This window comes from Pungitius pungitius, chromosome 7, assembly GCF_949316345.1.
Source record: "Pungitius pungitius chromosome 7, fPunPun2.1, whole genome shotgun sequence".
NCBI lineage: Eukaryota > Metazoa > Chordata > Actinopteri > Perciformes > Gasterosteidae > Pungitius > Pungitius pungitius.
In genome coordinates, this window is record NC_084906.1 from 7,593,829 (window position 1) to 7,613,177 (window position 19,349).

General features: G+C 44.1%; 1 protein-coding gene across 2 annotated transcripts; it reads right to left on the reverse strand.

The window, feature by feature from the left end:
* Positions 1-5,107: 5,107 nt before the first annotated feature.
* amotl2a (angiomotin like 2a) lies at positions 5,108-13,000 on the reverse strand. Of its 2 annotated transcripts, none has more exons than XM_037470392.2 (11): positions 12,739-13,000; positions 11,300-12,081; positions 11,060-11,210; positions 10,376-10,520; positions 10,189-10,281; positions 8,747-9,042; positions 8,002-8,189; positions 7,807-7,908; positions 7,562-7,722; positions 7,050-7,211; positions 5,108-6,830 (listed from the first exon to the last, which is right to left on the reverse strand). In XM_037470392.2, exons 2-11 carry the CDS (start codon positions 12,013-12,015, stop codon positions 6,763-6,765), a joined length of 2,082 nt encoding a protein of 693 aa, XP_037326289.1. In that variant the 5' UTR covers positions 12,016-12,081; positions 12,739-13,000; the 3' UTR covers positions 5,108-6,762. The 2 variants fall into 2 exon arrangements, with proteins under 2 accessions (XP_037326289.1, XP_037326288.1); XM_037470391.2 differs by having other exon boundaries at positions 11,060-11,213.
* Between the last annotated feature and the right edge of the window lie 6,349 nt (positions 13,001-19,349).

The following is a 19,349-nucleotide window of genomic DNA, read 5'->3' on the forward strand; positions in this document are numbered from 1 at the left end:
TTATACAATACTATTCAGTAGGGGAGAAAGTAATGGATTTAGTAAATCGACTAAGATACAAATAAAAGCCCTGCATTGATACACCACTAAAAATACTTTAGGAAAAAAGTAGGTAATCAAGTATCAAAATGCATTTTTGGTTGGTATTAAAGTGAAAATCCACATGTTGTATTGTTTAGTTAGTATTATTGTTTCACAACATGTACAGCAGATTCTGATGTAGCTTGATGATGTATTTGTAGCATATTTAAAAATGTTAATAATACATGTATTACGTGACAAATACAAATTCGTACTCTACAAACGTAGCGTTTATAATCCAGCTATTGTATAGTACAAATTCTTTAGTACAATATTATAATACTTTATATTGAATTTCAATGTAATTAATGTAAAGTTAAGTTAAAGTTACGTTTCTCAGCTACATATAGTTGATTAAACGTACTTATGAGTTGTTTCTAACAGTGACATGTCTTCGTATTTGACGGTGTTTCAGTTTGTTTAAGTGTTTAAGTTTCAAACAAAATGAATTTACCCTAGGTTGGCTATCTTTGTCTGTGACGTACCCATCACCTTGCTGGTGGGGGCGTCGTCACCGGAGAGGAGGTTCCCGCTCTACGATCTGATTGGAGCAGGCTGTTCGCTCCCTGACAATCAAAACTAGAGTCCTCCCAGTGCACGAGTGCTGGTAGCGCAGTACTGCCAGGGAAGCACTAGAGAGCAGCAGCCAACTACTGAGACGTCTCAGGACGTTGGCAAGAAAACAATCCAATTCTTGATGAATGGATTCCAATTAGCTCACATCTACACTGTTTTGTGTAATCTATAACTTTGGCAATTACAATAGTATATAGTTGGAGGCTTCAAATAAGCCACGTGTGCTTTCTGCTCCTTCTTGCACTGTGCTGTTAACTATGTTTGTGGAAAATAGGTGAACTAAAGCCAAACAAAAACTAATGTTATTAGCAACACATGTGCTTTGCCCAATGGGTCGACACTGCTTTTATTAATGTCCATTTACTCTCTTTGAATATTTTGGACATTGTTTTGGGGATTGTTCAGTCCACTTTTCAAGACTGCACACAGAATATCGACTTAATTCAGTAACAGTGGGTTTGCATTAGGCAAATGTGGTAGTCTAAATAAATTAGACTTTTTTCTGGGTATCAGTCAAAGACATTAAGAGTAAATGTGGCTTTCAGTTTCACAATTCTTCCATCCATTCCATCAAGTATCTGTGACTTCACATCTACAGCTACCCAAAGCCATTTTGCCATGTAGGATGGAGCATTTAACATCTATGTCTGCCATTCAGCTCTTGGGTAGTTGACTGTTGGGTTTTTGTTATGATCTCTAATAAATACATAACACGTTTTCCTTTTGGGAAATAAAGGACGTGCCTTGTCCGACAACAAAAAAGTCACCTTTGGCCTTTAAGACAAACACTCATACACATACAGTTTTTCATTGCCTCCAAGATTTTGCCCTGGAACATTAAAAAGCCATCTGAGCACTGGGAAAAAAAGTTCTAGTCAAGTACACCACTATTTACGTGCACCTGGGCCATATAGGGTTGTATAAAACATTCCTCTGTGTTGTCGCGTCACTAGGTTTCCTCAGCTGTGCTCATACACTGAAATACACCTGTTTTAACTGAGAACTTGTGAGACCCTTATGGCAAGCATTCTTTGGAGATTACTGCTGATTACTTAAGAAATTGTATGTGAATCAGTGCAATATAGAGAATGACTCCTAAACGATGGAAAAGGAATCAGCATTTTTGCTCTTTTGGTTCCCTTGTTTTTATTTAATAATTCTAATGTATGAATAAAACCTGTCACTAAATACCCCTGTTGTGATATTTGAAGCGTCTTAAAACAAGCAGCTATTAACAAGTGACTAACACTGATTAGTCCGCCTTTACAGCCTTGTTGTGTTTACTCATGTAGAGTCCTTGGTGTTGTTGGTCCATAGCCGAAATGTTTGGGAAATGTATTCTGTAATGACAAAAGTGTCGGTCTATCTTGTTGAACCAAACACGGTTTATATTCTGCAGTAATCCAACATCACATTCAGAAATCATATTGGCTCTGCGTCAAGGAAACCACTGTTTTCCGAGTAGTCCCACAAAGATGTATCATACCTGCGGGACTCCATCGGGAAATGTCAATGAGTTGCTATGAACTGAGCAGAGTAAAGCAAGCTGAGACTGAACTGCTGTGACATTCAAGTATTAACATGTGTTGACTGATGTGGGATTTTCAAAGTTACGCTGACTTATCCAACCCTAAAAGTCATCGTCTTAGTATAAATTCTCTCTATTATTCTCTTTCATTTCACACCCAAGTGTTCCACTACTCATTTGTCTACACTGTGCATTACTCATTGGCATTGTAGACTCAGCGGTAACCAGCTTGCACCTGGCTACACAGCGTTTGGTCTGTGGCGCTGACTCAGGTGCCATTGTCTTGTTTTAGCCCGGAGATGTTCCTCCATAGCGCCGCTCTCTCTCTGCTGCTTCAGACATCCAACATTTTGACTCATGCATCCATTCCTTTTCTCTACGGTGAATCAGCTCAGACTGTTAACAGCCACATGGGGAACCGGGTGCCTCATGTTCATTGAACTTGTTTTTTATATTTACCTACGTGAGGGAACAGTGAAGGCCAATTTTTTATAGTTGCTTTCACACCTAATAAAATCATTTTGTTGAAGCCAGTTGAGCCTGGTCTTTTTTTCACATATAGTCTTAGACTGGTGGTTGTTTTGTAAATGAGTTCGAGTTCCTCAACTTTAAAGTTCCATATGTTCTGTTCTGGCCAATTGGGAGCAGCAGAAAATGTTTTTATGAGGCTGTGTTTCATTTCGAACCATCTTTGAGTCTTTGAGCTCTTGGCTCTGTCTGTGGGGGCCGTGCCTCGAGTGACCATTTTTGACATTCTTCTCTCAGCAGCGGAGGTTTCTGCTTGGCCTCCGTATGGAAAGCCTAAAGCGAGTTGGTGTATTTCTTTCAATTGTAGAAGAGCTAAGGCCGTAAAACCCAAACCATAAGTCAATGATGCTAAACCACTGGGGTTCGAAGTGGACGGAGGGGGTTACAGAAGAGCAGAACAGGTGTGGTTCTCTTGCTGCTGCTCACCAACGGTCCACACCCAAAGCAAAACAACTTCATTCCTTCGGCACCAAAGCCACACTGTCGCATTTGACACGTCCCTAGAATTTGTGATGCATGGAGCCTACTCTCCGAGTTGGGTTTGCTTCATTTCAGTAACGGCCCGGATGGTGCCCGGATTTCTGTGGAAAACTTATGGGGGCGGCTTCACATTCCATGACTGCTGCAAGCAGGAAGTTTTGGAATCTCCATGGAAAATAAGGCAAAACAAAGAGCTCTGCAGTGAAGTATTTCGCATAAGCTGCAAATGGTTTTCCAAAGGAGAGGGATGATTTCTTGCCAACCGTCCCTTCTTTTGCTGCCAGACGCAGTGATTTCCATATTGAAACTTTTGAAGTGGTGCACGATTTGAAAAGCGGAATAAATGGGGATGCATGACAAAGAAAAGCAGGAGAGCATGTTGAAGCACATTATTTTAAAATAACTATCTCTTTTATCTCAGAAAAACCTCATGGGCATTCTTTTCTTGATGCACCACGAACAGTCAACGTCACTCTTGGATGTTTGTTTGGAAATTCATTTCAATTTTTTCTCTTTTTGAAACCCTTAGCAGCCCCAGGAATGATTGTCCCCAGCGGCACCGCGGCGGCCTCACGTCATCCGTACCTTTTACCTACACAACCCACTTGCTTCTCTCCGTTGTATATGTACCAGCATCAGTGGCAGGGGGGAAGCGTCTTCAATGTGATCTATCAGAGCATGAACAGGTGACCAAAATAATGCTGACAATGGCGACTGGAGAGGGAAAAAAAGGCATTTGGCAGATGGAGATTTATTGTTATGGCCTTTCCAAGCTGAGAAAAGTTGCACTCAGTTACGACAAGTAAAGGCAGCAAGAGGAAAATGTGTGGCATCTGTGGAATGCCATACCAAGCTCACCAGGTGGGAAGATGGAAGGCAAAGGTATCTACATTAGATGTGAAGTTTGCAAGCGCGGCTCCCCTTCTTGGATGTCTACCACACTCAACAAGCACATCAAAATATAATTTCATGTGAAACGAACATTTCAACGTGTCTTTGCGGAGGATTTGATGTACAGACCAGAAGGTTCTCCTCTTAACTGCTGCTCATCTTTGTGAAAACCACAAAGAGGTCATGAGGAAATAATGAAGTTGGAATTTCTGATGTGTGGTGGCGTGGTTTGGCTCGGCTGCAGACGGGACAGTGTGGAGGAGTGGCTCAGGGAACGGTGCAAGGTGGAGGTGGACTCAAACAAGACAGTGATGTCACAAAAATGGTGCCGCAAGGTCAAGACGATGTAAAGTGTTTGTGCATGGCCAACAATCATCATAGGCAACCAAAAGGAAACAATCTCACACCGTCGCTAGAATAAGCCCCATTTCAGACTCTTCTTCAGTGAAAAGAAGCCTTACTTGGTCTGTTACTACCAGCAGCTAATGTAGTCAACTTTAGAAAGCCGTGTAGCTTACAAACATTACTGAATAAACTTGCTAATTTTGGAACGGTCATCTCCCCGATGTGTTGACCCAGAATTACATGGGCGTGCCAAAAGTCTATGGTGCTTACATACCTTTACAATTAGTTCATTTTATTTGGGTTTTACTTACTGAAGTTGTGAGGGGAAAAACTAGTTTGCTAAACGGAGGCTGATATTTTGGATTGATCATTTACACATTGGTAATAAAACAGCATGCCTATCATTGGATCTTGCGGTTAGGTTAACATGGTTCAAATGCAGAAATATGGCGTGGAGTTTGTTGAGAGGACCAAGTCCCTCTGAAGACAGGAAGGGCTATTTCAAACCAATAGTGGTACTGAACAAACAAACAGTGAAGGTTTTGAGCAGGGTTCTTTAAATAAGCATCTATTTGATACCGGTGGTTCAGTAGCAGTGTTTCCCCCACTGAGCACAGTAAGCCTGGAATTGTTATTTCACAATTGTCTACTCCCTGCTGCGCATGGCACTACATGATACAAAGAAAACCAGAAGGCCTTTTCTCAGACATATATTAAGAATTTTAATCTAATACAGTGAAATGTTAAGGCATACATTCAAATGTTTCCTTTGCAGAAGTTCACAGCAACACCAAAATGGGTCAACTAGCTGAAGCAAGGCATCGTAACCGGACCTTTTGTATTTGTCATCAGTTATAACTTAAGTAGAGTACATCTTTGGCACCAGAAAACAAAATTAAAAGAAGAAAAAAAACCTACAAAATATATTAACGTCTCTCACTTCAAATGGCCATTCATGTAAACATTCCAAAGTAGGGTCATTAACTTAAACTGTCACAGTGCATTGACCGGCAAACGCATTGCAACGGAAAATGTGGTGAATAAGCTTGAAGGGGAATACCAGTCAAATGTCAGATTCCACGTGTGGCTTGTGGGACTTTAAACAATAGTCCTGTTGATAACGTTGTCGAGATAGCCTGACCACTCTAGGATAACATTCTAGCAGAGTGGCATTACCCCGCTAAAGATAAGTGGTGGCGCATTCCAGTTAAATACAAAAGGGGAACCGGGCCGGGAAAACAGGAGTCCACATTCAGCAGTGTTCATCGATCCGACACTATGCAGGGAGAAATAAATAGCAGATTCCATGGTATCTCAGAAATGTGAGATACTTGAGCAGCAATGGTGACAACAAATGCCGGCCAATTATAGTTGACCATTTCACGGTAGAACCAGCTACCACCAGCTCAGACGAAATAAACAGCCCCAGAAAAAGAATCATGTGGAGAATGTGTGCCATTTTAACAAGGCCGAGGGGTCAGACTTTAGATAGCCTTTTTCTTTAACGGGAGCATTCCCTCAGCAGGGGGAATGTGAGAAGATTAGCTCCGGCGTGTCAGCCGAGGGGGGGTAAATAAGGCTCGGCAGTCGCCATGCGAGGCCCAGAACATTTAACCCGGGATCTGGAAAATTAGACCCCCGGGAAATGCCTATCAATCAACGCAGGTTTTTTAAAGAGAGAAACCAGCAGGCATTTCGAGGACTAAAAGTCTTCCCTCCTCTGAGCCGTGAGTGGGGGAGCAACTGTAGATTTAGGTTTGAGTTGTTCTGTTACACAGACTAATCCCCAAAAATGGCATGGACACGCAGAAGATGATTATATTAGCTAATATTCCCATTACTTTCGGAGGGCCTGTTAATAGGCTCGCTACTGGAACTTCAAAATAAACCCAACCAAACAAAGAAGGGTTGTGCGCTCAATCCGGATAGGACGGCAAAACTTTATATAATTTAAGTCGAGCGGAGCAAAGCGAGTGATCCTTGTTTGTCTCACCTCTCATACATAAAAGGAACATCACAATATGAGCAGCGTTTACAAATATAAATACAATACATAATAACAAAGGGTAACATGCAACAAAAAGAATAACCCTATCACAGTGCAGAATACTGTCCAGGTGCCTTGGAGAAATCACACTCCTGAGGCAAAGGTCACAGTTTGTGAATTGTGAAAAGCTCAGCTCTCCTTTCCAAAAAAAAAAAAAAAAAAAAAAGCACCACATCCTGGGCTATGCATCTTTGAGTCTGCTTGAAAATCAGCTGCTCACATCGCCCGTCTTTACTCAGACTAGGACGGCCTTTCGGCACCTCGGCTAAAAGTCAATGAAGTCATATTAAATGAGAATTTCAAGCACCTCTGACTCTGTGCTGCTGATGCTCTTGAAGGGTTCCTCCAAGGTGTCTATAGGGTAAAGATACAAGATAAAATTAGCAAATTACAAAAACAACCATGGTATTTAAACACAAAAACAACTGTAAAGAGACAGTGTTCAATTTCAAGTCAGTAAGTAGCAACAAGTCAGTAAGTGTCCTGATCCTTTAAATAGGGATGTATCACACAGATCAAAGGAAACAGTTGTTTGAGTGGTGGTGATTGGGTGTCGAATGCCAATAAACCCACCAGTTGTAGCTGCTGAGATCCCCTCAGACATCTTTAGCTCCTCAGGCTCCAGCAGGGCTTCGTCACTTTGAGTGCTTGAGTCTCGGCTCGGGCCCCTTGGCCTCACGATGGCCAGGGGCTGCATCGCAGCGGCGCCCGTCTGGTCATCCGAGAGGCTCTTTCCTACAAATGCAGACAAAGAGAGGGGGCTGCTTAATTACCCGCTTGCAGCCACATTTACCCGTTCCTGAACATCTGCCCCGCTGGCCTCTTCCCATGACTATTCTGGATCAGGCTATTCTGGCGTGAGAGACGATATGCATTCCTATTTAAAAACACGTCCATTCGAGGGCCTGGAAAATGCTGTCTGCATCTTTTTATATATATTTTTTAGGAAGTGCACATTCTGTCTGGCGACGCGGACCAGTCTGCCAGTTGTCGCTTGATAGCACGTGTCATACGCAGATTCAAAATTCCTACATGTTGCATGAATTGCGGGGGGGGGCGGGGAGGGTCAGACATCTCGCGCTCACCTTTACGCTCCATGATGCTGGTCACAGTGTGGATAGAGGGGACGGACCGGGCCAGACGAAGCCCCTGATTCTCCAGCCTGCCCTGCTCCCATCTGGAGCGCTGTTGAATGACTTTGATCACAGCATCCTTCTCCAGGAGCTGAGCGTGAAGTGCGCGGATCCTAAAAACAAATGCAAAACCCCATTAGACCAGAAACCCAAATAAAACCAAGCAGGATCTAGTGAGGAAGCAGACAGCCGTGTACCTGTTCTCCATCTCCTGATGTCTGTGACTCGCCAAAGGCAGGTCATCGTTGAAACTGTTGTTTGGTGAATGCCGAGGTGAGTGATTGATGATTGTTGTATCTCTGCAAAAAAATAGATTGTTGAGTAAATAAAGTTAAAACCGTTGAGAAATTTGAATGAAATGGTAAGTGGAAATGTCCCATGTTCTGTCGTACCTCTGTGCTGCTGCTGTGGCAGCTGCATCCATTGCAAACTGCCTCATGGTGCTCTCCTCCAGGTATTTCTGCTCCCACTTGGTGATGTCTGCCTCCAGAGCCAAAACGCGCTCCTCTTTCTCCCTCAGCAGCTGCTGCTGCAACATGGAGGAGCTCGGGCCCCTGGGGTCAGCCGCCTGTCTCTGAGACTGAGACATGGAATAGGAGAGCATTAGGAAACCTTTTGAATAATTTAATATTTTCTCTCATATCTGTAAGCATAATGTGAGGCTACCTAGCAGGAGTCGATTAGCTTACCATACATACAGGGGAAACTGATAGCATGGTTCCACAAATACATTCCCTACAAGCTTTTCTTTGTGTGATACTTTTGTTTTCTTTTAAAAACAACACTAACTTATGTCAGCAGTTTCTTATTTTAAGCTTATCAACACCCAACTCTACTTATTCGTATTTGCCGTACAAAACTGTGGCAACAACAACGTGAGCATAGCATAAAAATATGGCAGTAAACTACTATGTCCATGTCCACCAACTACGTCTCTAGCGCCTCAAAATGATTATATGGTTTGAACAAACCAGATGTTTCCCCTGCTAAAGCCGCGTTAACCAACACAAGACCACAGCCGAGGAGGAAATCTTCTCCTCTGATTATCAGAAAGCAACTTATGGATCTCTTCCAACGCGTTGAGCTGTTCCTTCAAGTTCGAGGCCCAGGGAAACTGTAACGACTTCCTCCCCTCACCTGTTGTGCCCGAAGGCTCTTCAGTTCCTGCTCTAGTCGCGTGCGCAGCCGCAGCTCCAGCTCCTCCCTCTTCTCGCAGGCGGCCTGCAGCTGGGTCAGCGCGCTCTGCAGCCGCTCCACCTTAGCGACGTAGGCCCTCTTCCTTTGCAGCTCTTCCTCCAGCTGCCGGTTGCGGGCCTGCGTGGAGGCCAGCGCCTGCTCGAGCAGCTCCCGCCGCCGCTGGCACTCCTCCCCGGAGAGGCGCAGCTGTTGAATCTGCCTCTCCAGTTGTTCGCGCTCCCGCTGCTGCTCTTCGTCTGAGACAAGAAAGGGAATGGGTGAATGGTTGCAGGAGGAACAGTTACATGATGAAAACCCATTGAAGCATAAGAATATCCCTTTGCTTTGTTTTCTGTTGCTGTTATCATTCAATTGAGCTCATTTACGAATTAAGAGGCAATCCGTGTTGTAACGAGAGAAAGCCAGTTTATCTGTTGTGCCACATTTAAAGAGGGAGTTGATTACACAATGCGAGTGCGTGCCTGTGCACTTGCAGAATGCAGACTTCCTCTTATCCACTTACGCACACAGGCATAGCTTTGTACTGGGAAAAGCTCTGGAATGCTTCTATGAACACAAAGTAAACAAGCAGCTCAATATATAATTCAATGGCTTTTTGCAACAAAGTCCGTGTATATATATATATATATATATATTATATATATATATATATATATATATATATATATATATATATATATATATATATATATTCAGGACACATCGCAATATTGTGGAGCTTGGCCCTTGTTAGATTATTCCGGAATAAATAAATGATTATGCAGCTACAGCTTTCAAATAAAGTCTAAAAAAGCAACCAAGATACGCAACAGTTAAAGCTCACAGTTGATAGTTGGGTTTATGCACCAACCGCCACGTCAAATTCCTTGTATGTCTAACATATTTTGGCAATAGATGTTCCTGATTCCTGACATCCATGCACAGACCCAGGAAAGAAATATTCTGGCAGATCGTGGAGGTAAAGAAATGCCCAAACAAGGAGAGCGAGCTGGCCACAGGTCATCTTGAGTTTCGCCGGGACGCCCCGGAGCCCCAGACTCATTAGTTCCCCTTGAGGAGGGAAGGGGAGGAGGTGGGGTGGGGGGCATTCCTAATGCAGACAGCCGCCCCCCCCCCTCCAAAAAAAAGAAAAATAAAGAAACTGGAATCCAGACCAAGTTTTCTAAAGCTATGTAAAGTAGTTGGTGTCAAAGTGAAGCTTAACATTGGAGAGCCACTTGCGTCCCAGTATACATGTCGCACTGCCACCTCACACTTGTGTATTGATACCCCGGCACAAGGCTGCGCAGTGCGATATGTCAAATCAGATGTCCTGTCAAGAGCCACGCTGCGACAAGCAAGATTTCAGAATCAGAAAGAGCGGCGTCTAGGCCTGAACTCACTCTGCTCGAGCAGCTTAACAAAGACATGCTGTCTCTGGTCCGAACACTCTGCCTCCCTGGCCGACCGCTGTTTGGTGGCTGAGTCGAGCTGATCTGCACGGAGGGAAACAAACAAACGGTTACACACACACACTGGGATACATTTAAAGAATGGCTGCAAGTTACTGACACATGAACGGACCCGTACCCCTCAGATCTCTGTTGAAATCGTGCATCCTCTTAATCTCGGCCTCTAGTTTATTCCTCATTGTTTTCTCCAGAGTCTCCCGCTTGGCCGAGCCTTTCATCAGAGTCTCATACGCTTCAGATATCCTTTGGATCTCCAGCTCCAACTGGGGAGAAAACACAAGGGAGATGGTTAGTCTGTGGGAGAGGCGCCCCCATTCATAGCGTGGAATGTGGTTAATGTTTTAGTTGTTAATATCAATGAGGCCAGTTAATCATCTGTACAAATGATGATGCCCCCCCCCCTCCCCCGATCCCCCCATTGCTACTTACATGCAAAAGCTTTTTAACACTATGCGCAACTGTTAAGCAGGAATTAACATTCCTGAGCGAACGAGCACTTGTGGGTTCCCAGGTGTCAAAGGCATTTATCTTCTTTCATGGCAATATGCCAGCACGTTTAAAAGAAAAAGGTGAGAAAACCCCCAACACCTGGTGAAGCACATATCTAAAAAGTCACATCCATTACAATATGTTTTTTTAACGAGCCAACAACTGTGATCCCTCTGCCATGCATATCCCGCCAGATGCCTCATCACCCCGACATGTACTGGCAAGGCAAGTATGTTTTTTTTTTTTTTTTACAATTTCCACACCCTGTGGGAGCCAACAGCTGCGTTTCATCACAACCACCCCGTTCTCTCACCTTCTGCAGCCTGGCGGCCTTCTCGGTGTGGACGTCCAGCTCCATCCTGAGCCGCTCATTCTCCCGCACCAACGCGGCGGTCTGAGCCGAGCCGTTGCCGGGGGCTGCTGTGATGCCGCTGGGGGCTACTTGGGACTGAGCCGACGCATACCTGCTGAGGCGAGGCATTGGAAATGCTTGAATGCACGAGTTTTGCTCAGAAGCGCTTTACTTTTCATTGACTTTATCTGCTGTAATTACCTGTGATGCTGCGAGTAGAAGGGGGGAGGAGGGTCTCTGTAGTACTGCCCATGCTCCTGGGAGTGGCTGAGCATGTATCCAGGAAGTCTGGCAAACAGAGGGTATTCCGGGGGCGGCCCACGCCGCTCCTCGCACTGTTGGGCCGCTTGCCTGTCAGCCGACACGGCACTTGTGATATTATCATGCAGCTGTGGATAGCTGCGCGAGGAGCTCAAGGCCAGACTGTGTCTATGGCCGTTCCTCTCCAGAGATAGCTGCATGAGCCTCTCGCTGAGGGAGCGAGCGTGCTCCCTTTTCAAATCCCAGTGGCCCTCGCCGAGGTTCCCCATCATGTCCCCGCCTGGCCCCTCTTGCCCCTTCTGGGAGATCAGGTACTGGGAGTTGGCCTTTGCCTCCTCGTACGTGGGCAGCTCTTCCCCATGGAGCTGGTACAGGTGGCACACCTGGCTCTCGGAGTGAACGCAGTCCCCCTGGTGCTCCTGGCCCTGGGGCTCCTGTCGTGTGGACATCTGCATGTACTGGGGCTCCTCCGGAGTCAGGCTCTCCAGAGAGGAGCGAGGACTGCCGTTGCCTCCGCTGCTGCTGCTGCTCCCTCCGCGCAGGGCCTGCTGCTGGATAGCCAGAAGCGTTCGGGTGTCCGTCAGATTGCCGTAGCGGAGCTGCTCTTGGATCAGACGGTGCAGGACCGTTCCAGACGAGCCTTCAGCAGTTCTCATGTCAGTCAGTGGGAAATGGGCACAAAAAACAGCCTAGTGGTGGCAATTTGAGGGCACGTCACAACTCTAAAGGAAAAACAGGAATACACATTGCATCAGCTTTTCAGGCTTCCTTAACCCCATTGTGGTCATTAAAACTACTACTAATGTTAAATATTTCAGTTGTGAGCCAACATCATTACACACCAGCCGTGAGAAAGCTGCTGCTGGAAATACCCGACAGTGATGTCAGTGCAGATCCAGTATTGCTCACACACTTTATGGCATCGCTTTCTCCAGCCAGACACAACTCTAACACCAATACAGTCACTGTGAAAAACAGACTAACACACCAATAGCCCCAAATTTGGCCAAAAAAGACGAAGAACAAAGGCTATAAACATGGAATTTTTGAAATGCATCTTATAAAGAGAAAAAATAACTGCTCCATATGGGAATTAAGATGACGGAAAATCTATACTGGGCTTTACATCCATCAGAAACTTAAACTTTGAGCTTACTTTTATTTTAAAATATTACCAAAGTGTAGGATACAGATCAATAAAGTTGTGGCTCTTCGATAGATTAAATTCATAAATTGGATGTTCTCATCCGGATATAAACACGAAATCGCAACAAAACCAACCCCTCGCATGACTAATCCGGCAGCGAACACTGCGCCACGCACAATGCCGCGCGATGGCACCTCTCCTCGCGACCCTGCCACGGCACGGGGAAACTCACCAGATGATGGTCTCATCACACGGGAAACGTTTAACGATGGCGCGATCTCTAAAGTAGTCCGAGCTCAGGTCAAGTATGTCCACGGCTTTTCCTCAATGTAACGCAACGCGTGTTCTCCCGTGTGTGTCCGTGCGTGTGTGTGTTTACGCGCCGACGGCCAGCAGCAGACTGAGCGGCCCGGAGCTGCGCGCTGCGCCAATAAATAACTGAGGGCCGATTGTTCGCAGCGGCTGGAATGACAGGAATGTAAAGGCTCCAAGTCCCTGTGGGATCAAAAGCAAAGCACAGGGGAGGAGGAGAGCTCAGGGGGAGGAGAGGAGAGCAGAGGGGGAGGAGAGGAGAGCTGAGGGGGAGGAGAGCTCAGGGGGGCGGAGGGGGTCAAAAAAAATTGGAGCAGCGTACTATCTCAGCTGGGCGCTTGTATCATGTAAAATAGCTTGTTGTTGTTTTGTAGCTTTGTAGGAATTTAAAGTTCCTGCTGCTCCTCAGCTTAAAATCACAGTTGGAGGAGCAACATGTTAAAGTGGGACTGCAGGGAACTTTAACAAAACAATTCTGAAATGCAGTGAAACATTCAAAGTATGAGTCGAGGTGCATTTAAACATTAAAAGACTCCCAAAACAAACAGGGCTTTTCGTTATCATCTATTCATTTATCTTTTGGTCTAAGAAATTTCTGAAAAATGTGTAGAATGTCTATCTCAACTTCCCATGTCGGAACCAATGTATTCAAACTCCTCTGATTCAAGTCCTCAAACAAAGAACGTCATTTGCTTTTAACTGAGAGAAACACCACATTTTCACATTTGAAAGCTAAAACAGAGAATGTTTCAAATGTTTTGATGAATGTCCTTGAACGTCTGTGAATGAACTGTGGTGATGACTTACTTATTAGCCGCACTAAGAATAACAAACAGCAGAGTTATTGAAGACCTCATTGGCATCAATTCAAGTTAAACTAATTTGATGGTGAATTTCACCTGCTGAACGTGATGCAAACTGCACAGTCTTGGCATAAGATAAAAATCAGGTGTGGATTAAACATTATTTCATTGAGCAGCCTTTTATTTGCATGTGCCTGGTAAATATTTAAGCCGTGGCCCGTGGCAGTTAATTGCAGAGTGTGTGTCTGTGTGTGGACACGGAGGGAGTGGGGAGGGTGCGAGGCACACTGCCTGCCAGCTGTCCGTGGACCCAAATCTCCATCCCCGCCTTTAATAAGCGCTCTGTGAGATGCATTGTTCTCCCCCAAAAAGCAGACGTGAGGGGGGCAGCCTCTGCCATCTGCCGTTCCACCCCTCCACCACTAGCACCAGTTATACGCCTCATTCATGCTCGCACACACACACACACGTATGTGGAGGGAGAGACCGGATCAGCTGGCCTTTGGGGGTTGGGTGCGTTGGATAGTCATGTCATTGATTGTGGCCCGTGAAAAGGATCATCCTAATGGTGGCGCAGGCTGTTGGGTGTAAACAAGTCCCCTCTTGCCTTTCAGCATGAAAAAAATGCAGGTTGCTTTATCTCAAACGCTTACAGGCAGACGTCCACCTGCTAATTTGCGTGGCAGTTGAAGTCCAGCAGTTGCGGAAGAATGCTGATTGCATCAAGCACTGATACGAATCTACAGGTTTTGCCGTTTCAAGACTCATGGGCCGATAAGATAAGTGAGAGGTTTATAATAGCTCACATTGTTCAGATGCACTATGTACCATTTATTACGGGGACTTTTTAATGTTGCCTGCTGAGCTGCAACTTGCTAATATACTTTGAAATTTTTTTTAAAAGTGCTTTTCTTGTATGTGTATGTGAAAGATGCTAGCAGACAGTTAGCTTAGCTAAGCTTGGTGTAAAGGTGAAATGAGTCTGTGTTCTTGCCGCTCTGAAGCTTACCAGTAACACCATGTCATGTCATGGATTCATACAACTAATTGTGATTTATAGTTATACTGGGTAGCAGTATCTTGTTGGAATCTTGTCACCACCATGAGATCACAAAAGCTCCAGGCCAAGAAAGGATTTAAGTAACACATGTCATTTATCCACTCAGTCATTAGTAAGACTAAACGTGTACCTAACGTGTTTGATCTCTAACCAGAGCCACGCTGGTCTTTTCCAGTCTTTGTAGTAATCATACTGGCTATAGGTTGAAGCGTTGCATGAGTGCAATCTTCATTCAAAACTAATACTAAGGTAAAAAGGGCTTTTGCCAAACCTTTTCCTTGAAGAAAAACCTTAAATTTATCCCACTAATTCCCACTGTTAAACTAAAAAGTGATTTTGGCAACAATGGGCCACATTCATCACAAGCCATCCAATTTAGAGTCAATTTATGAAATCAAACAACTTGAAAAAGCTTTCACCAGATCAGCGACGACTTTGCTTGTCTCATTTTTTGTAAGTTGTGCAGCATTAAAGCATTTTCCAATAAACAAACTAGCAGTGCTTTAATGCAATACAAGCTACACAAAATGAGTGGACTAGCGCGCCTGTGCCGCTGGGGCTAAAGGTCCGGCAGTCTTATTCCCTGAGAGAAAGCAAAGCAATTGGCAGAGCGAGAAAAAAAATGTTAGCAATATCTAATGTGGTTTGGCAAGTCAACGATTTGACTGAAGATTATCACTGCACATGGCACACCGTGTTGGTGTCCAATCGCGGCACATTTCAGCTCTATCAAGGCAGCATTCTGTAAGACTTCTGCTCTGAAAAGCCATTTGCGTACAGGGGTGACATTTAAGATCAGCGACTGGGACCTGTTAATGGCGTGGACTAGGCTGACTGGGTTAACACAATGCAGACTGTGATCTGGGAGCGGCAGCCTTGTTATGTGAGGTGGGACAAGCTAGGCGCTCCAGCAGCTCCTTTTGTTTTCCTGCAAAGGAGGAAATGGCCGCATTCCTCACATTACCATGTCCATGGGGTCGGATCGAGCCTCCAGTCTGCTGCTATACTGGGGACGACAGGAGGGCAACCAGCAGCCACTCACGGTTTCTATTTAATGGGGGGGGGGGGGGGTTCTCTAATGAATAACACTGCTGTCCTAAATCATAAGCACAACACCTCTTCTTGGACAATAGGTACGAATAACTTATGGAAATTAAGAGATTTAAACGACGCAGACCTTCTTCATTCGGAATGTATGTTGATTTGTGATCTTCTTTTGCCAAAGTTCTTTTTCAAAGTCAACACACAACAACTTTCTGTAGGTCAGAAAATCTCAAATCCGCAAACCACAAGATTCCTCACTTAACCATAAAAGTAAAGACACAATGAACCAGCAATGCACTCGTAACAGGAGTACGCAAAAAAAACATTATTCGAGTGTTACAGTAGTGTGGTGAGATACAGTACACAGTCATTAAAGTTAGGAATTTAACAAGATGGTTTGAGTCATGTAATTTGGTTTTGACTACATACACTTCTTTATATATTTGAATTTGTTGATACAAGGACCTAACTCCTTTTTTTATTATAAATAACTGGTTTAAAATACTTACTACAGAATGAACTGCACTGGTATATCTGATGCGTCCAGTGCTGACATGTACAGGGTTGCCCAGAGGCTGCTGGCCATTGGCTTAAGCCAAAGGGTCAGGGAGCAACTGCCGCAGTGATAGTCATCTCTGCAGCTACACCAACATCCTACCTTCTCATTTCCCTAAACAAATCTGTTGAAGATGCTCTGCATGTAACCACATGTCACATCTCTCGTTGGTCTTTCACATTACTTTTCCGTTGAAAAGACACTGAAACAAGCCAATTTAGAGAGAAACCAATCTTTGTTGTGGATTAGATTTCATGCGCTGACCCCTGAAAACAAGGCAACTATATTTATGATGGACAAGAGTGAACTTAATGTCGTCTCGAGCTGGAGTAATTATCAGGGGTGGAAAACATCATGGCTACTTATCATATCACCCAAGACCTTCTAAGGATAGGCAGTGTAGAAGATGAATGAATGAATGACCGTACAAACCAAAGTAAGATTCACAAGCTTTCCAAACCACCCAAACAAAGACACAGTGGTTTAATGAAACCAAAGACACTAATGTGAAATAAGAGCAGCACAAACACTCGGAGCAGCTGATGGGCAAACATTCCTCAGCGTCAGTGTTGCAGGAACCTTTGGAAGGTGGTAAGCTCAATTTAGCCGTTTCAGGGAAACAAGCAACGAGTGTTTCGCTACCAACAAAGGCTGTGTGTCTACAGATAACACGGGCATTCATCTGAATGCTCCAGCTGTCTGTTTGAATAAGGCCTCATTTCTATGGAAAAATAACTGATCTGAATCAACGTTTACGCAACAAGAAGTGGTATTACAGAGTTCAAATCTTGTAAGGCCAGGATGCTTTTTGGGTGGGGTTTACCCGTGCTGATGTCACCGATATGACCTTCAAAATAACAGCTTCTTGTTCTACAGCGACGGCTGGTATTTAGTTGACGATGGCGGGTCTTCAGCCCGAGGGGCAGATGTTTTGTCTGAACAAAGCACAGTGCAGCCGATCTCCTGCCCTCCAGCTCACAGGGAGATGCACCTGCCAGCCCCCCCACCCCATGAACGTCTGCCACAAGAATGCAATGTATACATAAACATGTGTACAGTCAACAATCCAAAAATACAAAGATGGAGACTTGCCTTATGTTTTACATTTGGTAAAAACTACACCTGTTCCTCACTGAGTGGACCTGTTCAAGAAATCTTCCCATTTGGTTCACATCCTTTAAAGCCATTACGCCGAGAGCAGGTGGAACTATTTAACGTCACATCTGCTCACTTGCAGCTGTGAACGAGGGTGAACTGTTCAACCAGCCGGCTGCCGTTGCTCGCACCCCCCAACCCCCCCAAAAAGTCATTTTAATCCACACACACAGAGACAAACGCTCACATCATTTGTGGATCCAAAACGGCAGTGACAACAAGTCTGAACAATGACTCTCAGGTTACACAAATGCTCGCCTACCCCCTCCCCATCACATGCAGTCCTGGTGGGGTCCCAGTGGAAACAGATGGCCAGGGTAAAGCCATCGCTTCCAGGCTAGATAAAGAAGTCTCCCCGGGCCACGCTGAGTGCAGAGCCCCCAATCTGCTCATCAGCCACCGAGCTGAGATGGAGGCGTCTGTGAAACGGCCCCTGTGTTAGAAAGGGAGCAGGTGGTGGACCTGCAGGCAGCACTGGGATGTGCATTGTGAGAGGGAGAGGGTTTGACAATCATGACAAAGGACGACCAAGAAGGAGAGAGTAGTGCAAGATGTACGTATGTATCAGTTTACAGGGGATCACAAGCATATTGTAAATGTTTAATCCGGTGGGGCATATTTAGAAACAATTTGACGGTAAGAGGAATTGATTTAGCCTTTACCCAATGTACCCTCTGCCGCTCCGTCAAGCTGTCAGAGGCCACAGCGTCAAGGACGGCACTCCCAGAATTGATTTAATCTACTTATTTAATAAAACTTGTGTAAAAACACTAAGAGAGATTTCAGAAAGAAGAGAGAAGGGTCATTAAAAAGATGGAAATTTGAAGGATAGATCCGTGTAATCAAAATGTTAAAACAATTTAAAACAATAAAGATAATATCTCCAGATAATATAAAAGTTTACCATGAAAGTATCACCCAGTAATTGAGACAGACGAACACTAAATAAATGACATAAAAGACTGTTCTATAAAGCCATTATGTCTTCATAGACTGTTACATTCTCTTTTTTTAAAGCAGTATGCTGGCATATAAACGCCGACAATTAGCAACAATTAACAAATTTTACTCCACAGATTTGTGTATTTATTCGGTCCTACATACTTACATCTATTAAACCATTCTGAAATGAAAACAATCTGAAAAGATTGCATGATAGTCTTTGGTGCATGGATGCTCCAGTTTGAGGGGAAAATACATATTATTCAAAATTTGGAATTGATTGACCAAATAAATTAATATGTTTAAATATATATGCGGGGTTCTTCACTAAAAAATGACTACATTTGAAAACAAATGCCTATTTGACTACAAAGTTAATATAGATGATTGAAATATTAAAAATGTATAACATATTGTTTTCTTGTTTAAATGGAATGATGTTTGGCATTTTGAACACACAAATACAAATATTTTACAGTCTGTAATACTTTGATTACATTTGACCAAAATCTACATTTTATTTGTCTTTAAAATATCAAATCAACACCTGAATTGTGACAAAAGTACAATTCAAAAGATAGTGTTAATCTGTGTATTAATAGATCAATATTTGTGTAGAGATCTATTTGTTTACATTTAGATAACACCAGCTGGTCTTTGACCCAAGTGAACTGTCTAGATCTAAACACAAACTCTGACTCTGTATTTGATCCGTAACTATATTTATCGTTGAGTCTCAGTGTTGTAGCAGAGGTTATTGTCCGAAAGCCTGACACAGTTTCCTCTGTCTGCCCCCCACCTCCATCCCAAATGTCTGACTTTGTGTTTCTGGCAATTTGCTCCCATTGTGCAGCACTTCCTGATAGGAGGCACTCTGGAAGACTGGGCTCACTCAGCTGCAAAGGAATGTGACATTCCTTTCTAAAATTACGGATGTTTCTTTGGATTTCTGGGTCTGATTTCGACCATTT

Coding starts and splice junctions, on each gene's coding strand:
- amotl2a (XM_037470391.2), bottom strand. CDS start 12,015: ATGAGAACTGCTGAAGGCTCGTCTGGAACGGTCCTGCACCGTCTGATC. Junction 7,723..7,806: donor CATCAGGAGATGGAGAACAG/GTACACGGCTGT, acceptor ATTTGTTTTTAG/GATCCGCGCACTTCACGCTC. Junction 7,212..7,561: donor CAGCATCATGGAGCGTAAAG/GTGAGCGCGAGA, acceptor CTGCATTTGTAG/GAAAGAGCCTCTCGGATGAC.